This window comes from Canis lupus, chromosome 18, assembly GCF_011100685.1.
Source record: "Canis lupus familiaris isolate Mischka breed German Shepherd chromosome 18, alternate assembly UU_Cfam_GSD_1.0, whole genome shotgun sequence".
Lineage (NCBI taxonomy): Eukaryota > Metazoa > Chordata > Mammalia > Carnivora > Canidae > Canis > Canis lupus.
Window position 1 is genome coordinate 50,304,361 of NC_049239.1, and position 19,167 is coordinate 50,323,527.

General features: G+C 60.7%; 1 protein-coding gene across 3 annotated transcripts; it reads right to left on the reverse strand.

Moving 5' to 3' along the window:
• Window positions 1–713: 713 nt before the first annotated feature.
• ALDH3B1 (aldehyde dehydrogenase 3 family member B1) lies at window positions 714–18,532 on the reverse strand. Of its 3 annotated transcripts, XM_038563724.1 has the most exons (11): window positions 18,375–18,512; window positions 17,224–17,278; window positions 12,573–12,735; window positions 9,504–9,614; window positions 9,249–9,369; window positions 8,874–8,959; window positions 8,306–8,387; window positions 5,750–6,136; window positions 5,470–5,636; window positions 2,906–3,005; window positions 714–1,361 (listed from the first exon to the last, which is right to left on the reverse strand). In XM_038563724.1, exons 3-11 carry the CDS (start codon window positions 12,732–12,734, stop codon window positions 1,171–1,173), a joined length of 1,407 nt encoding a protein of 468 aa, XP_038419652.1. In that variant the 5' UTR covers window position 12,735; window positions 17,224–17,278; window positions 18,375–18,512; the 3' UTR covers window positions 714–1,170. The 3 variants fall into 3 exon arrangements, with proteins under 3 accessions (XP_038419652.1, XP_038419651.1, XP_038419653.1); XM_038563723.1 differs by lacking the exon at window positions 17,224–17,278 and having other exon boundaries at window positions 18,375–18,531; XM_038563725.1 differs by lacking the exons at window positions 714–1,361; window positions 2,906–3,005; window positions 17,224–17,278 and adding an exon at window positions 3,498–3,788 and having other exon boundaries at window positions 18,375–18,532.
• Between the last annotated feature and the right edge of the window lie 635 nt (window positions 18,533–19,167).

Sequence of the window (19,167 nt, forward strand, 5' to 3'; positions counted from 1 at the left end):
GGCTTGCAGGATGCTAAGGCTTTCCCCAGGAGCCCCGTGTGGAGGATCACGCCCGCTTTACTGATGGGGAAACTGAGGCACGGGCTCGCTTAGGAACTTCGCGTTAACAAGCGTTAGAGCTGACTTCGAGGCGGCCTAGGGCAGGCCAAGGGCAGAGCAGGCCTGCGCAGCGTGTGTGCAGACGTCCTCTTGGGAAGGACGACAGGCCCGGGGTGGGGACACAGCGGGCAAGAGACCTGGCGGAGCGCCCCAGGACTCTTGTGGGTCCTGACTGGGGGCCACAGAGAGCCACTGAGGGCTCGGGCTGAGCGGTGGCACGGACCCGTGAGCTTTGGGAAGATCAGTGGGTGCACTGAGGTCCGGCCTGTGAGGAGAGGGAGGTGGCCGAGGGCCCCGGGCGTGGTGATCAGGGCGTGCATCGGCAAGTTTGCGGCGTTCATAGAACCGTCGGAACTTGCTCAAAGAGGAGACTTGGGAGGTGTGTGTGGGTTGTTGAGCTGGGCTCTGGGGGTTTAGTTCGGTGGCTGAGTGGAGGAGGGACCATTCTGTGACATCGGGGCCCAGTAGGATGAGCAGGACAGGGAAGAGGGCGAGTCTGGTGTGGGACACTGAGGGGAAGGCAACCAGGGCCAGCCACTGGGGGGACAGGAATGCGCCCAGAGATCCCAAGAGGCCTGGGGACCCCACCCAAAGGAGAGAGGATGCCTGCAGCGTGGGATCAACAACTCATTTATTAAAACCCCACGTTGAACCCTCAGCGATCTCTGGAGGTGCTGACTGTTATCACAGATGTCTGCCCGGGGCCTAGGCTACTGCAGGTCTATGGTGTGACCTGGACCAGATGCCGGGGCCCCTTCTGTACCCTCCGCAGGGAGGGCGGTGGCTCAGCGGGGTCCAGGTCTGCCAACCTTTCCCAGGACACTGGTGGCTGGTGGGGGGGCAGGAGGGCAGGTTACTGCATCATTTTCCTTGCTCCATCCCCTCCACCCAGGCTAGTGGGGGGGAGGACAGCTGAGGGAGGAGGCTGAGAGCTCAAAGACAGAAGCCCCAGGAGGGAAGAGGGCAAGCACCCGCCTGGGCTGTGGTCCTTTCCTCCCTGAGTGTGGACCCCAGGCCGCATCTACACTCGCTGCAGGTGGCAGAGGCAGCGGACTCAGTGGTGAGCGGGGCTCAGAGCAGGGTGCAGCTGCAGCTGCGGGCCTCCATGGCCACCAGCAGCATCCTCAGGTTGCGAGGCGAGTAGGGCGGGTAGCGGATGGAGTAGATCTTCTCCAGCCCGGGGCGACGCAGCAGGCAGGCACGGTGGTGGGAGAAGGTGTCAAAGGAGAACTTGCCGTGGTAGCTGCCCATCCCACTGGCGCCTGTATGGGGGCACAGGACATGGCAGTCAGCCCCTCGATGGCCAGCCAGGAGGATGTCAGACAGACCCGGGTTCTGGCAGTCACATGCAGACCTCAGTGTGACCTCAGTTTCCCCATCTGTAAAATGGGCTGAGCACGAGACAATGTGGGTAGAGGGCTTGGCGCCAAGCCTGACACCAGCAACAGCCCAGTAGATGCAGGAGACCCCAGGTCTTGGGGCAAGAGAGGTTGGGAGTGTGGCTTCTGGGATGACTGCTCAGAGTTCAATCCCAGCCCTGAATTAGACCTGTCACCTCGGGCAGTTGACTTCGCCTTGATCTTCTCTGTGGCAGCAGATGACAATGGCGCCTGCCTCCTAGACCTGCAGGCTTTGGGTGGGTGTTCAGATCCATGGACACAATAAGTTATGTCCTGTGTTGTGAGTCCAAAGCGTCTAGGTAGGGAGACAGTCACAGACCAGGCTTCCGCAGGGGACCCAGGATGGGTGGAGTTGGGGGTAATGAGGGAGGGCTTCCTGGAGGGAGTGAGGCCTGAGGGACGTAAAGTTGACCAGATGAATGGGGTGGGTGAGGACAAGAGGGACCCAGACTTGGGGACAACTCAGAGAGCCTTGGGGGTGGGTGACCTGTGGCATTCAGGGACTGGACAGGGCCCAGGGTGGCCGGGGCAGCAGGCAGAGAAGCAGGGAGAGGAGGGGGGAGCAGGACACCATGGCCAGACCAGGAAGGGACAGACCTCAGGAAGTTGTGAGTCAGGGCCTTGCTCAATCCTGGGATGAGTAGCAGGATCAGATTTGCCCCCAGACAGGCTGCCATACTTCCCTGGGGAGGAGGGGCTGGGACTGGAGCCGGGCAGGCAGGTGGGCTAGGTCGGGGCTCCAGGACAGGCGCCAAGCAGTGGGGCCCACACAGCCCTGGTGTCAGCTCTCAGCTGGCCATGTGCTCCTGTGGCATCGGCCGCCCCCAGGGAGTGTCCAGACCACCCAGACAGCTCGCCAGGCCCTGCTGCTCATTTGCTCTGGTGCCTAGTGTGGACAGACGCCAGTCTCTGGCCCTCCCATTCCTCTGAGGAGGAGGCGGGATCAGAGAGGGATGTGGCTAGCCCAGATCACACAGCCATGGGGCTCGCTGGGACCAGCTCTGAGGTTTCCGGCCTTGACGGCCAGGACTTTGCGGAGGTAATGGGGGCTGCTGGGGCCAGGGATGTCCCCTTACCCGGCTTCCCTCGGGCAGGGAACAGTCCCTGTCTCCTGGGGTCGTGGGGAGTGACATGTCAAGGAAAGGCTAAAGGGGCAGTTCAGAGCCTCTGCGGAATCAAGGGAGCATGTGAGCTGGTGGGCATACTCGAAGCCACGCTATTCAGGAAGAAAGCAGTGGCAGCACAGGGACACTGACCGCGGTGGTGCTAAAAACCCCAAATTGTGTCCCTGTGGGTCCACCTGCATATGTACATACAGGGACAGGTCTGGCAGGTTTCTGCAGGACAGAGATGTTGGGGTGCCATCAGTCCAGTAACAGAGAAGGCAGGGCTCTGCCGGCACCTACCCACTCCTCCGAAGGGCAGGCTGGCCAGGGTCATGTGCATGAAGCCGTCGTTTCCGCAGAAGCCCCCGCTGCTGGTCTGGGCCAGTACTCGCTTGACCACCTGTTGGGGGGGGCGGTCAGCGATGAGGGCCCATGGCGTGGCTGCAGCAAGAGGCCAGCCAGCCACGGCCCGGGGCCCCAGGAAGAGTCAGGCCCCATGTGAGCTGCAGGGGTGGTGTAACAAGTGGGGGGTGTGGTTGTGTGGCAGCCTGCCACTGAGCTCCCAACTCGGACGTGTGTCCTGAGCGTCTGCTTGAGTATGGCCCATGCAGGATGCTGGGGACGCAGACTCAGGGCTAAGAGGGAGGCAGGAAGCCCAGCAGTTGCCTGGGGACGTGGAGAGTTTCAGGGTGAAATGCCAGGTCGTCAGGGAAGTGTCCCAGGGGAGGGATGCGATGTGCGTGCTACATCTCAGGGGAAAGGGAGTCCCCCAGGCAGAGTGAAGGGCAGGTGCAGGGCCGGCCTGTGTGGTGTGCAGCCCAGGGAAGACATTTAGGTGGGGCCATGCAGCCAGGTTTGTATTTTAGAAACATTAACATGGCCCTTGCTTGACTTACAGTCCTTTTCTCTTTAACCTATAGGTTTATTTGAAGGATGAGAGGGGGAAAAAAAGATTAGTAAACACTGTATAGTCGTTTCCCGAAAACTTGGCAATATTTAGTTACAACGTGATCCGGAGCTAACGGCTTATGTATATGGTGGGTGGCGGGAGCTCCCCATCAGGAGCTCAGAAATCTCGTGGAGGCCGCAGTATCAGCGACAGAAGATGGAACAGGAGTGTCACAGTGCTTCTCGGGGGCAGCCATGTGTTGTAGGTGTGGCTGTCCCCCCAGGCCAGTCAGTCCTGGGCATTCAGAAAAGCTTGGCAGTCACGTTTCCATATGACCCCCCTTCCAAAACACCCAGGTTGCAAATTTTCTAAAGTTAGTATTGTCGGGATCCCTGGGTGGCTCAGCAGTTTGGCGCCTGCCTTCAGCGCTGGGCGTGATCCTGGGGTCCCGGGCCCGAGTCCCGCATCAGGGTCCCTGCATGGAGCCTGCTTCTCCCTCTGCCTGTGTCTCTGCCTCTCTCTCTCTTTCAGTGTGTCTCTCATGAATAAATAAAGTCTTTAAAAAAATAAAGTTACTATTATCTAGATGAAACTAGGCTTTTTGGAAGCATGGCTGACTCCAGGGCTGGGTAAGGGAAACAGGATGAGCAGAATGGAAGGAAGTGGTCGGAAAATAAAAGGATGGGGGGTGGGCGCTGAAAGACATGGCAGCTCCCAGTGCCCAGGGAGGGACAGCTTAAGCAAGGACGCAAACAAGGTGGTTGTTGCGCTGTAACCCAGAGAATAAAGCAGATGCAGGTGAGTGCGTGCTGATAGAAGTGTTCAAGAGCCAGATCTTTCTTACAGATTCCAGATGATGTAAGTAGGTGTTCTCCCCTTAGCAGGTGGAGTTCAATCCCACAGAAGGGGAGCAGGACTTAGTGACTTGCTCCCAAAGAAGAAGAGGGCCTCTTGGTGGAGACCCCCGGCAGATAGGACCTTGGCCGGGTGATGAAGGTTTGCCTCACTAGTGACGGGTGGATCTCTGTATCCCTGATAAGATGTCAGAGACTAGCCCTCGCCTCGCAGACCACTGAGATTGGGGACACTCCGCAAGGGACCTAGTCAGCACCTCTCAAGCTGAGACGTGGTCAGAGGCCAGAGGAGCCATGACAACTAAATGCAATGTGGGGCCCCAACTGGGCTCGTGGGGCTGAAAGAAAAACACGAAACCCAAGTCAAATCTGGAGCATAGTTAACAATAATGGACCAATCTCAGTTTCTCAGTTTGGACGAACATAAGGGCCCTTAAATGGGGGAAATTGGTGGCAGGACATATTGGGACTCTCTAGACTATTCTTTTGTCTTCTGTAAAGCTAAAATGATTCCAAAATAAGTTTATTAAAAACACACTGCCCAGAGGCACCCGGGTGGCTCAGTTGGTTAAGTGTCTGCCTTTGGCCTAGGTCATGACCCTGGAGTCAGGATCAAGCCCCACATCAGGCTCCCTGCTCAGCGAGGAGTGTGCTTCTCCCTGTCCCTCTGCCTGCTGCTCTGCCTACTTGCTCTCTCTCTCTGTCAAATAAATGAATAATAATAATAATAAAAACCACTGCCCAATCTGCAAGGGATCCATGAGATGTGGGTGAGAGAAGAAGGTGTGCCCTGAGCTGAGGACGCCTGCCTGGTGCCCTTGAGGCTCCAGGCTGCCCCAGCGGCTGAGCATCGTCCCTCCCGTGTGTTCTGGTCATTCACCCTCCCCTGGTCTTTCTGCTCCATACTGTGGGTGCCTTCTATGAGCAGGCTCTGGAAGGGGACGCTTGGCCACCAGCCGAGATGACGAGGAAGACCGAAGTGGGGGCTGATGGAGCAGGGACACTGACCCCTGAGTAGACCCGAGGAGCTGCCCACTACGGGCCCAAGAGACTGTGGCTTAGATCACGGTTCCACGGTCTCCTGCAGGCCTCCGCCCCCACCCAGCCCTGCCCGCCCCCACCTGGCTGCTCCTGGAGAAGGCGTACAGGGCCAGGGGCTTCTCCCGGCGGTTGATGAAGTCGATGGCCTCGTCCAGGCTCCCCACGTTCACGATGGGCAGGATGGGGCCGAAGATCTCCTCCTGCATCACCGGCTCCGTCTCCTGCACGTCCACCAGCACCGTGGGGGCTGCGGGCGCAGGGGAACAGGGTTCGGGCGGGCCGGGGCTCGGGGCTCGGGGCCTCCCGGGGAGGCGGCGCGGGCTCTGGGGTCCTGGGCCGGGCGGGGCGGGGGCCCCTCACCGATGTAGCGCTCGTCCTCGTCGCTCTGGCCGCCGATGGCCACGCGGCCGCAGCCCAGCAGGCCCCGCAGCCGCCGGAAGTGCTTGTCGCTGACCACGCGGCCCAGGCTCGGGGAGCGCCGCGGGTCGTCGCCGTAGAAGCGGGTGATGGCGCTCTGCAGGGCGGGCAGCAGCCGCTCCCGCGTGTGGGGGCTGCACAGGACGTAGTCGGGCGCCACGCACGTCTGGCCGCAGTTGAAGTAGCGGAACCAGGCCACGCGGTTGGCCACGGTCTGGGGGTCGCAGTCGTCGTCCACGTAGCAGGGGTTCTTGCCCCCCAGCTCCAGCGTGACGGGCGTCAGGTGCTTGGCGGCGGCGGTCATGACGATCCTGCCCACCCGGGGGCTCCCTGGTCGCCGAGAGAAGTCAGGGTGGCCCTGGGTTACCCCACCGGGTGGGATGGCCTCAGCCTGGGGGCTGGGACCTGGGACCTGGGTGGAGGGGTCACTCCCTGGCCTGTCCTCCCCCAGAGGTGCTGGAGTCGGAGGGCGCCAGTCTCCGCCCCAGGACCTTGCTTGATCTCGGCCAGACCAGCCCCAAAAGCCGAGGTTGATGCAGGGCTCTGCACCCCGCAACAGGCCTGTCCACTGGCTGCCTCTCCCGACCTGCCTCGTTAGAAATCCAGGAGCCCCTTGTCCTGTCTCTGATCCCAGGCTCACCCTGCAGTGACTCTTGCTGTCATGCCCCTCTGCACCCCTCCCCACCTTTCCAGCCTCCTCCAGAACTGGCAGTGACTGCTCTGGTCCAAGGCCAGAGGCCAGCTCCCGGGGCTGCCGTCTGGGTCTGTCTCTCTGAGCTAACCTGGCGACCCTGCCGCCCTTACCATCCACCCTCTGCTCTGGTCTTGACCCTTGGCTGAAGTGGCCACCTGCTCGTCTCCTCTGGGCTGATCTTCAGGGCCTCACAGTCCCTCCACGTCCCCTTCCCTGACCCGAAGCCCCCTGTACCCCCAAGATGTTCCTTCCCATGGCTGGCCCAGGGCACCGTGCTGCCATTTCTGCTGGGAAGGCTCTAGCCTTTCTGGCACCACCGTCCGGGAGCCTGATAACCCTGCTGTCGCCTCCTCCCCCACTGCAGGCCCACCCACATCCCATCTTCTGTCCTCTGCTCCCTCATGTCCTCCTGTCTTCCAGCAACATCTCCTGGTCTATGAGGCCTTCCAGAGAAGCCCTCCTTGTGTTGAATCCTGCCGTGCCTCCCCCCATCTTTTCTGTGCTATTCTTCTCTCTCTGTCCCTGTCCCCTCATTTTCATGTGAGCTCCTCTGGGGTGGGAGGCTTTGTCTCCTTAGGCCTTGCTTTATCTCAAGGACAAGGTGGTGGACAGGGTCTGGACGGGGTTCAGAACACGGGGAATGAGTGAATGGGCACTTCCCCAGGCTGTGTGCTGTAACAAAGGCTTCCACGAGGTCACATGTCCTCCAGACAGACCTGACTGTCACCAGATAAGGAAAGGCCTGGAGAAATCAGGAGATTGTGTCAGAGAAGGTGCTGGTCAGTCTGGCGGCCTCTGGCAGCCTGCTCAGGTTCCCAACGCCAGTCATGGGGCGCCAGGGCCCAAAGCCCACCGAGATGCTGGGTGGGATGGTGGAAGGTGGGCTGCCCCTTGCAGCATCTCCTCCACCTTCTAGGAATTTGTGGGACCAGCTGAGGACTCCAGCCCCTGCTTCTATAGCCAGTTCCCTGTCAGCCACCGTGGGGGCCTGTAGGCCCTGTCCTGGGCTTGCAGCTGGGTCTGGGGGAGGGAGGCAGAGAGCGCACCTGCCCTGCTCTGATGTGGACAAGGTAACGAGGCAAGTGAACAGGAAGGCTCAGATGCTGTTGCCTGCCATGTCTGCTTCCCTCTCCTCTGGAACATTAGCCAGGTAACACAGCTACCTGCCCCCTTGGCTCTTTCGCCCTTATAGAAATGCCCTCCTGGTCACTTGAAGCCAGGTGGCGTCTGGGCCTCATGAGTACATACCAGGGGCCAAGGACCTCTGAGAACAATTCTAATGGAAGGCCTGGAAGGAAAATCCAGGCTTCCCCAATCCTGGTCCCTGGGGTGACCTAGGCTGGGCACCACACCACTTTGCCGCCTTGGCCTCCAATCCCTCATCTGTCCAGCCCTGTCAGCAGGGTCATGTATAAAGGTCCTGAGGCCACTGGGTGGTGTATAAGGTCCTGGGGGGCACCTGGCACATTGGTTGCTCAGCAGGAGCAAATGCTGTCATCTGTAAGGTTGTGACCAGTGAAGGGGCCTGTGGCAGGGGTAGGACCCAGTCCTCCTGAGCGGCCTGAGTGGTCAGAGTTGGTCCCCAGCCTGCTGGAGGAGTGCGGAGCAAGCTTGCCTGGAATCGGAGGGCACCACCCAGTCCCAGTGCCCAGCCCGGTCTGCCTCCTTCCTGGCTGTCTGTATGCCTTGGTCCCTGTGGCCTCTCTCAGGACCGGGGACAAGATCCTGAGAGGGTGTGGCTGGGCTCAACCAGGCCCCATTCCAGGCCCCTCAGCCCCCGCCCACAGCGGGAACCCCAGCCTTACCCGTGAAGAAGATGTAGTCGAACTTATGCTCCAGCAGCTGCCCGGTCTCCTGGGGCCCTCCCAGCACCACGGCAAAGCAGCTCTGCAAGGTGGGGTGGCAGACAGCTCCCTCTGGGACCCGGGCCTGAGGAACCCAGGGGGCTGCCTGCCTGCATGGGACTGCCCCACCCCTCTGCCTGGCCTGACCCACAGTTTCCAGGGCTCTCAATGGGCCAGATGGGAGCAGGGTGGGAGTGGGGAGCTTCCCAGTGTCCCTGGCAGTTCCAGCCTGAAAGTTGTGAGGTTCAAGCCTGGCTTGGGTTGGGGGGCTGGGGGCCAGGGTGGGGTGATCAGGGCTGACCAGAAGACAGATGGGAGTCCCCGGGAACATGCTCCTCGAACCACAGCAGTGATCACCACCCCTCTGTTTCATTCAGAGGGAAAGAGGCTGAGGGGACAGTGGCCTGGCCATGGCCCCACAGCCCAGAGGAGGCAGGATTGAGGTTGGAACCCGGGTCTTGCCAGGGGGGCCTGCCTGGCCCTGCTCAGCCTGAGTGTAGCTGCTGGGTCCACCCCATGCCCTGCTCACCTGGTCCAGATACCGGGGCAGGACCTCCGCCAGGACCTTCTCCGTGCTCCTACTGAACTCTGAAGGCTTCAGCACCACACAGTTCCCTGCAGGGCAGGGCAGGGGGAGCGCTGGGAGAGGGGCGCCCTCCCGTCTCCATTCAGTCCTTGCACCTGCAGGGCAGGTGCCAGCCTCACTCTGCTTTCAAGTGAAGAATCTGCCTCAGAGAGGTCACTGACCGGCCCAAGGCTCCACAGCCCAGGGATGGTAGGCCGGGCGGCAGCCAGGTTTTCTTAGCCACTTGTTGCCAGCTCCCTGCTCCCTGGCTCTGAGGGCCACCGTGAGGCCTGAGGGCCGGGACGGCGGGCAGCGGGAAGGTAGAAAGTCTGCTCTCACCTGCGGCCAGGGCGCCCACCAGCGGCACCAGCGTCAGGTTCACGGGGTAGTTCCAGGGCGCGATGATGAGCACCAGGCCGAAGGGCTCCTTCCGGATGAAGGCCGAGTCCAGCTGCGTGGCCTGGGCCCCGGGGCCAGCAGGGTGGTGAGTGGTGGGGGCGTGGGGACTCCCAGCCCCTTGGCGCCACCCTCCGCCTGGCAGGGCTGCCTGTGTGCCCTCACCCCCCCTCCGCCCCGACCCGGGGGCCAGCTCACCAGATTCTTGGGCACTTTCTCATCCTTCATCCAGCTCCTCAGATTCCTGAGGGCCAGGTCAATCTCGCTCTGGCTGATGTGGATCTCAGACACCTCAGACTCAAAGGTTGACTGCAGGGGAGACACGGACCAGGGTTTGGGCTGGGGGGCCCGGTCAGCAGGTGGCCTCTTATTTGCTCCTTCCTTCCCTCCGTGTTCAGTGAGTGCTTCGGGGGCTCAGGTGCCCTTTCCAGGCCAGGAATGCAGCCGTGGAGAGGCCGCCCCGGAGAGCTCATGTCAGCTCATGTCGTAGGGGGACAGCCCGCATGACAACAAGAACACGGATGTGACGGGAGCCACAGAAGTGAAACAGGGTAAGGGGGACAGAGACTGCTGGAGTGTGCACGCATGCGTGTGTGTGCACGTGGGATGAGGGACTATACACGCGCGTGTGCGAGTAAGTGCATGAGTGTGTGTGCCTGTGTGTGCAAGCATGTCAGGGCTGGCCTCTGAGATGAGCTGACATCTGAGCATGGGGGACAAGGAGGGAGGGAGCCCATGGATACCTGAAGGCAGAACATCTCAGGCAGAGAGCATAGTGTGTACAAAGGCTCTGAGGGGGGTGCGGGCTCACTCTGTCCCTGGTTAGTGAGGAGAAGGGGTGAGGCAATGGCACCGGGCAGCAGGGGTGAAGACTGTCGAGCAGAGCAGGGGCAGGATCCAACTTAACTTTAACAGGACTGCCTCTGTGGCCCGCAGTGGCCTGCTGTGTGGATGTCAGTCTGCAAGGGACACTGGGGCCGACGCCTCTGGGTAATTGTGGACAGTTCCTACAGCCCAGGCGGTGGGGCAGGGGTGGGAGAGAGGCAAAAATCAACAGGGAAATTGTCCTGATCTCTGCCTGTGGGCATGTCTGCCTCGCTCCCACCTGGGAGAAGAGACCCCGCCTGAGGGCTGGGGGCAGCCCGAGCCCGTGGCCAGGGACACCAGAGCCAGCTGTCCTGACTCCTGGGACTCAGCCGTTGGAATGCAAGCTCTCCCCTGCTGGAAATGAGGGCAGGGGACCAGCGGGTGAACTGAATCCTGGCCAGGGTCACTCAGCAAGTCTCAGTAGTAAGGCCAAGGCCAGAGCTGAGCCTTGAGGAGGAGGGAGCTGGGACCTTGGGGGAAGGAGCACATGCCCCCGCACTTCCAGATGCCACGCCTGATTCGGGCAGGCCTTCCGCTCAGCCTGTGTCCGCAGCTCATGTTTCTGCCCAGCCAGGTTGCCCTTGACCTGAGTGAGTGAGGTTTGGGCTAGTTTATGAACAGTCTAGACCCAACTCAAATTCATGACTTTGGAAGTGTAGGTTGTTTTGACCCAGGGCCGTGCACCCTTAGGCAAGAACATGCCTCCTCTGGGGGTGACTGGGGGTGATCGTCCTCATTTGGAAGGGCTGTTGGGGGTTAAATGCAACAATTAGTTGGGGCAAATCAGGGCAGATGCTGCCTGCTTAGAAGGACGGGGACAGGATTGGATTTTCTGTGCTGGAGAGCCTTGAGGAATTAGAATGAGGCAGGAGGTAAAATCTGAGCCCAAGGGAGAAAAGGAACCAGATGGACAGGTCAGGTCTCACAGAGGTGGCCAGGCCAGGCCAGCAGGTAGGTGGTGGAAGACGCTCATTGGAGATGGGAGGTTGGGAGCCCCCCCTCCATCCTGGACCAGGCCCAGGGAATGGGACACTCCCCACAGGAGGCAAAGCTGGGCCCCTCAGGCAAGGGAGAGCCAAGTGAAGTAAGATCTAGCATCCTGGTTTCATAAATAGGAGAACAGATGATTCCAGAAATGATTGACAAGGGAGCCTGGGTCTCACCTGGCTTCAGTCCCGGGGCATCATGGTTAATAGTAGGTTTGGGGACACCGAGAAATGGAGAAGGCATCACCAGAAAGCCACACCCTCAAAAGAAGTCCTGTGGCCATACTTTGCTGTCCTCAAGGAATGAGGGTGCCCTGATCCATGACTCTGGATGCCATGAGGCACTAGTCTCAAAGTCCATGACTGCTCTGGGGACAGGGCGGACACTTGGCTGGGTGCCTTGAGTCAGAAGGGTCCCCAGGAAGTTACCGAGGGCCCCCTGGCTCTGCTGGTGCCGGGGTCTCTATCATGATTTGGGTGGAGCCAGCAGGCCCCTGGAAGGGTGGGACCTTACCAGTTGGCAAAGAGCCACAGGCTGGGGCCCGAGGGGTTATAGGTGTTGAGAGGCTGGTGGAGCACAGGGGGTGGGTCTGGACACTGTGGCCTTGGTGGCAAGTGCAGAGAACATTTTGTCCAGAGAAGAACCCCCTGGACAGCTGTCCTGGGGCAGGAGAAGCCAAGCAGTTGGGCTCTGTTTGCCCAGGAGGTGGGAGGCTACCCGGAAGCAAGTGCATTTCTTGGGTTCCTGCCATGGCTGCTGCTGGAATGGCAGCCCTCGGGCCTGCCGGGTTTGAAGAGATGCCATGATGCCCGCCTTTCTGAGGGAAGCTGAACTCATCCATGGCCTATGAGGTGCTACGTGGAGTGATCCGCCTCCCTGCATCTCATCTTCTGTACACCTCTGCGTCTCCCCTCCCCTCAGGGTGTGCTGGCCTCTGCTGCTCCTCAAGCACCGAGGCCTCCGGCCTTAGGGCCTTTGCACGTGCTGTGCCCGCTGCCATTTCCTCCAACATTCTCCCTCCTTCATGTCTTTGCTCAAATGTCATCTCCTCAGAGAAACCGTCCTTAACTCCCACATACGAGGCAGCAGCCTGCTCCTGGTGCTCTCTTGGCCCTTTCACACTGAAGTGTCTCTCCGTGGCACTTGAAACCATCCAACATGCTACCTATTAGTTCTTTATTGTTGTTTTGTGCTTCTCTCCAGAAGGCCAGCTCCCTGGGCACAGAGACCCCCGGAGCCTAGAACATGGCCCGTGGTAGGTGCTCCGTAAGCCGGGGGTGGGGGGGGGTATTGAGTGGGTGGACAGATGCAGAAGAGGCGCACAGGGGCTCACGGGATGGGGAAGGAGGTGGGGTTTGCCGGGTATTTAGTCCCCCTCCCCCCAGCCCCTCCCCAGCCCCCTCCCCTGCCCACCTTGTGCAGGTCCTGCGCCAGCGCCTCCTGCAGAAGCTGCTTGTTTTCTTGCAGGAAGCGGCCCAGGCCCTTGAGCTGCGCAGCCCTGAACTCGGGGGACCTCGTCCGCCCCGCGCTGAAGGCCTCCCGCAGCCGCTGCAGGGTGTCCGCCAAGGGGTCCATCCTGCGGGGAGGGGGGTGGCATGGATGGGGCGCCTCGCCTTCCCAGGCACTCTCCCCGCACCCCTGACTGTGCCTGTGTGGGCTCACAGACACTCCTCTGAGGCCTCACGTGGAGCCCCCGAGGGACAGGGCTGCCCCCCTACACACACACACACACACACACACACACACACAAACACAAAATAGTCCCTTCCCCTTGGCCAGGCAACAGGAGACCCTAGGCCTTGAGGTGGGTGCAGGACAGGGTGTGGGCTCGGGACCAGCTACCCCAGCCCCTAGGGGTAGGCCAGCAGCCAGGGGACCTCGCTTCTTCCTCCCGCACAGAAATTAGCCCCAAGGCATGGCCCCCGTCCCACTCTGGTGCCCCTCCTGGAGATGGGGCAGCCCTCGTCCCTGCCAGGCCTGCGTGGAGTAACCGGGAAGTTTGATGAGTGGAGGGACAGTCCACCAACAGCCACCATGGCCACCGCTGGGGGATAGTCCAGACGCAGAACGCACTGTGCCTCCTGCCCCTCGCCTGGGGGGCACCGCCTGGGGAAGCCAGGCTGGCTGGTGGTGGCTTGGGGTGCTGGGTGGCCTGGGCAGTGGCCTCCTCTGTCTATGCCCCTGTCACCAGTCCCAGTATTGGAGGAGCAGAGGACAGTGGGGGGCAGGGGTGCCTCCATGCTGCCATCAGCCATGGCAGGAGATCCGGGTGGGGCCCCCACATTCCCCCGGGCCCCTGCCTGTTTACTTGAAGCTCATCGGAGGAACAGGGTGACGTATGCACTTCCTGGCCTGCTGCCAAGGACCCGTGGGGACCCTTTCCTCCTGCCCTCTCTGACTCCCTTCCCTTCAAGTCTCAGCTTGGTTAATGCCTCCTCTAGGCAGCCTGCCCTGATTATTCCTTCACCCAGGGAGTGGGTTTCATCCTCTCTTCTACTGGCACCTCTTTGTCTACCCACCTGAGTGAGGTCTTAACACCTCAGTCTCCTTATCTGTTAGGCGGGTAATGATAGCACCCACCAGCTGATATGAAGTTTCTCAAAGATGAGACCATGTTGTCCAGTTCTGAGCCTAGGGCCGGGCATCAGCACATCCAAGGCTGCCAGCTGTTGTTAAGTGGCTACCCCGTGACCCTCAGATTTCTGGAGTGATCCATGGCCCTGATCACTGAGCCTGCGCCAGCCCAAAGATGACCTGCCTGAAGGCGACTCTGCTGAGAGCCTGGCTGGAGCTTTGGACCTGATGGGGGGCGGGGGGCAGGCTAGCTCCCCAGGCATCCTGCTCTGGTTGGGAGAAACTGAGCAGTTGCCTAGGGTATGAGGCAGGCCCCATGACCCTCAGAGAGGCTGACAGTATAGCAGAAAGGGGACATTCTCAGAGCCACTCTCAGCCCCAGCCTTGCCCCCAGACCCTACCCTCCTTCTTGGAGACAGGGGCCCTGGCCAGTGCCAACATCAGGAGCCAAGAGCCCTACCTGCCTCCAGAGCAGCCATCTGGGCTTGTCCCCTTCCTTGGCCTTATACTGGCCTTGTGACCTTGGGCAGGCCACTGATCTCTTTGCCTCAATTTCCTTGTCTGGAAAGTGAGTAAATGACATAATGCCACCTAAAATGTTGACCGCTGTGCACATGATATGTGCTCAAGAAAGGTCAGGGTGGTTATGATTACTAAGTACCTAGCAAATGTTTCTTTCTCTCCACCTGCTGCCACTCCTTGCTGTGTCTCACTGGCACCTCTGGATCCCTGCTGATGGATGTGGAGGGCAAAGTACACTCCACTTGCCTCTCCAGGGCTCTTTGCCTTTTCATAAGAAATGTCTGCAGAACCCACAAAAATGTGAGGCATGCAACTAGAATGGAAGGCACACCTCTGGGCACATGAGGGATGGGGAGCTCTGTGGGGGTACAGGTCTGGCTGGAACATTCCAGCAGCCTCTCCTGACAACCCTGAGGTCGACCCACCCTATATTGCCACCCCTCAGGTTGGTCACTCTGGACTGAGGGACCAAGGAGTGCCCGTCAGGGGATGGGAAGCTGGGTACAACCCAGGCGTGCACAGGAGCCCAGGCTACCTCCTGCCTAGGATCTGGGGGACCTGAGCCTGTGACCTCACAAAAGACACACAGATGAGGGAGTTCCTGGATCAGCCTGGGCTGGGGTCTTGGAGCGCATCTCTACCCTCTTATTCTGCACCCTCGGGGTACATGCAATACTATGGAAGCTCATAAGGATACTGAGCTACATTTCTCGTGCCTGCATGACTCATTTAACCACTGTGACTTCCTGCCCAGGGCACTGTTCTTCTCCCCCACAAGGAGAGGGACACCTCGGCACAGAGAGCACGGAGGTGGCCCAAGACCACCCAACTTCTTTACACTGGAAACCAGAAGGCAGAGGAATCCAGAAGAAGAGAGGGTTGCCTCCCACCACTTCATCCCCTGGCCTGACCCCTGGGGAGAAGGGACACCCTGGTCAGAACTGCAGGTGTCGGGCCAGGTGGGCAGGGGTGTGTGGCTGGACCTGGTGCCCTCAAGGGTGAGAAGCCATGCTGTTCGTACCCTGCTCTCAGCCTCTGTCCCCTCACTCTGCTTCCCCTTCTGGCCTCCTTGGGCTAAGTGCTGAGGTCCCAGTGGCTGGCGGGCCCAGGGGTCTCCCGCCCACCAAGCGGGCACAGCTTCAACCACCTGCTGGGCTGCTTCTGTTCCTGACTTGCTGCTCCCAGGCGAGGCGGGTGGGGTGGGAGCTGCTAAGTCAGTGGATGATAAGACACAGGCCTGTTTCCCTTGGCTTGGAGGCCAGGGGAGGACAAGCCATGTCCCCTCAAGGCCCTGGGCCTGGGAACTCCCTCTAATCATCATAATGAGCAGGTGCAATGGCAGGTGACAGTGTGGAAACCCGATATGGTGCAGTGTGGGTGTCAGCTCGGCGCTCCTGAGGGAAGCTGAGGCTCAGAGAGGTCACGTGGAGTCAGGGAGGGGGTGAATAAGTTTGGCACTCAGGTCTGCTGGCTCCAAAGCACCATCAGGAGGGAATCCACTGCCCTGATCCCAGCCCTGCACGGTAGCCAGTCCTGCTGGTGAGCTCTCTCTTTCTTCCCACCAGCCTCCGCCCACTCTGTCATTCTTCCTGTTTCAGCTTTCCTACATGTCTGGACACCTCCTAATGGCACTCCGTTTTTGTTTTTTTTTTAAAGGGTGTGGAGCCCAACACAGGCTTGAACTCACAACCCTGAGATCCAGAGTTGGATGCTCAATCCATGAGCTACCCAGGTGCCTCCCCAAGGGCATTGGTGTAGTATCAGGGTCCAGGGATTTGGGGTCAAATCCGGCAGCCCTGTTTGTGAGCTAGGAGTCCTTGGGCAGGTTGCTTGGCTCCTCTGTGGCTCACCTTCCCCATCCGTGAAATGAGGAGGGTACCTGTAGCTGCCCCATGGCGCTGTTGGGAGAATTTGGGTGTGCAGTGTTCTGTGCCAGGCCGAGCCCTGTGAGTGCTCGGGGACAATGGCTCTGAATGATCATTATTCAGACAGACTGTGAAGGACAGCTGTGTCAAGGGGGCTTCGGGGAGGAGACCCTGGGGTAGGAGCCCAAGGAGACGTTGGCCCAATGTGGGCACCAGGGAGTCAAGGACATCCACCTGAGACCGTGTGGAGGCAGGGATAGGGTGACAGGGATAAACAGGGTGCTCTGAGGGTCTGGGGGACCTTGACCCAGCTACCGGAGGTGGAGGTCACAGGGCTGGCCTTGATGATGGCCCCACAGGTCCTGATACCCCAGGTCTTCAATATGATCTCCCCATGTAGCCTGAACCTGGATTTTATGGGCTCTCCAGTAGCTCTGGCAGTTCCCTCCCCACAGTGGGAGCTGGGGGAACTGGGGACCAACCCTTCGCCTGTGGGCTGAGCCAACCTCAGCCTCAACCCACAGACAGTTCCCCTTTGCCCACGTTGACCAAGTCCCACTGATCATCAGTCCCTCCTCCAGGCAGGGTGGGGTTTGGCTAGACCCCACAGAGCCCACTCCCAAGACTCTGAGGTCCCAGAGCCACTGGGTACCCCTGCCCCGGCACTGGGCACACCTAGCAGCGCCCAGGAACTGTGTGTTGCTGGATGGACTCTAGCCCCACCCCCCGCCCCCCACCAGGGATGGGGGTGCAGTCCCTGCCCTGGGGCAGCCAGGTGCAGAGCTGGGACTCTTGGCCTCAGAGAAGATGTGCTGTAACTCTGGTTTGAGAAAGGTGGGGGCCCAGCTCAGACAAAATGAGGGTGCCCACTGGCCCCAGAGCCTCTCCTCACCCTCCCTCTCCCACTCTTAGGTCCCCGCAAGGAAGTTCCTCCCTCCTTCCCCTTTCTCCCCAGGCAGGCAGACAAAGCCAGCCTGTGTATGTGGCGCGGGTGACCAAGCCTGCCCAGGCAGCCCGCAACCCGGGGTCCCCAGCAAGCCCATCGCCAGGTCCCAGGCCCTGACTGCCGGCCGCTCCATCCCCGCCTCCCTGGGACAGCCTACCTGAGGCCCTGCCAGCAGCCCTTCTCCTCCCGTCCCTGCTCCGCGCCCTGTCGCCCTGTGGATAAGAGTCCTTATGAAATGTCCCAAGCTGGGGAGGCTGGGCGGGCCCCTGGGTGGGGCTGCCCTGGCCTCGTGCCTGACCTTGGCTCTGGGCCGGCTGGAAGCTGCAGGCGGAGACTTCACCACCTCTCCCAGGAAGGCCTCCAGAACCTCTCCTGGACCACGGAGGAGGAGCCGGGCCCAGAGAAGGCCAGCAGGTGGCCAAGGCCACCCAGCGGGTCTTCAGGGAGCAGAGCTCTGGCTGAGGGGTCCAGCCCAGGGCCTCAGGGCAGCTGGAAGAGGAGGGGGGCCTGGGGCAGTGGCCCTGGGAATTAGGGTGTCGGGTGGGGTCCGGTAGCCTGGAGGAGCGGAAAGCCCTACCCCGACTCCACCCCCAGCCCCAGGAGCCTTGGTTTTCCATATGCAACATGAAGAGATCAGATCCAAAGATTATCTCAGGGCCCACACCCACTGACCCCTCTGTTCCCTAGCCCTCCCTGTGTCTGCGTCCCTCAATGCCCCCTCATCCAGCACCCCCTCCCAGAACATGTCACCCTGCAACCTGACATTTCACAATAAGAAAACAGAGTCCCGGACAGGGGACAGGACTTGACCAGGGGGGCATGGATGTCAGGGCTGGGACCCACACCGGAAGCTTGTCACCCTGGAGCAGAGGGGCTGTGTCCATCCCCAGATGGCCCCTCCCACCTCCTAGGGAAGCACTCCACACTCTGCCCTCCAGGACAGCTGTCATGATAAGTGTCACCGTGGTGGTTCCTGTGGTCTTGCTCCTCTGGTGCCTGAGCTGTGCCAAGGGGCCCTGTCCTCTGCCTTTCCATGGCCCCCACCCCAGGTACACCTGCCGGAGCCAGCACAAAGAGGGATGGTTCCCGAGCAGCTGCTCGTGTCAGACAGGCAGGTGATTAGGTTACAGGTGTGGGGGCAGGAGCATCCTTTGTGCCATCGCCCGGTGCCCACCACCCCAGGCCCGCCGCTGCCTGTCTGCCTTGGTGTCCTGGGTCTGCCCCGTATCCTGGCCTGGGGCCTCTGGGCCGACCGGCACCTGGGAGATGCTTCTCACCGCCCTGGCCCTCCCGGCTCCCCCTGCCTACCTGGGGGGTAGGAGAGGTCTCCTGACCCACACCTGCTCTGGTTGCCCTGGAGGCTTCAGCCAGCTGGGACAGGGGGAAGGGGCTGCAGAGGCCCCCGTCCTCTGCGTGGGATGGAGCCCCCAGCCGCTGCCTGTCACGTGGCTCAGCATGTGACAGCCCTGCCCTGCTGTCTGGAGCTGAGCCAGCCAAAGGCAGTGGCAGAGCCAGCACCAGGCGGGGCTGGGCTGGGGCTGAGTCTGACAGCCCTTAGTCAGGAACCAGGCCCAGAGAGGGGCAGCCACTGGTCTAAGGCTACACAGCAAATCCGGGACCCACCTGGGGAGGTACTGGCGAGTGAGGTAGGTGTTGCAGGATCCTGAAGGGACCCTCTCTGGCCAAGGATCGCCTTGTGGGGCTACCCAGGAACTTGTCATGAATTCAGAAACAGCTTGGGACATCTCCAAAGAGGCCTGACCTCCTGGCACAGGGGCCTTAGCCTGGCCTGGCAGTGAAACTCCCCCAGTCTCAGGGGACTGCCCCTTGGGGAGGACTAGATATCCTCTCTCTTCTCTGGGTTGGAGGCCTCTACTGATCCTCAGAGTTCCAGGAGCTCGGTGCCGTCTGGAGGTCACATCCCTGTGGTGGAGAGCTCAAGATAAATGAGAAGAGGTCTGTGTGGGGTGCCACCAGGTGGCACTTTTAGAGCCAGCCCTAGTGGGTGACAGGCTCTGCCAAGGACCCAGGTCAGCCAGGTGAGGTGCGTATTGGGGGAGCCCTACCCAGGACCATGTCACCGCCCTGCCTGCTGACAGAG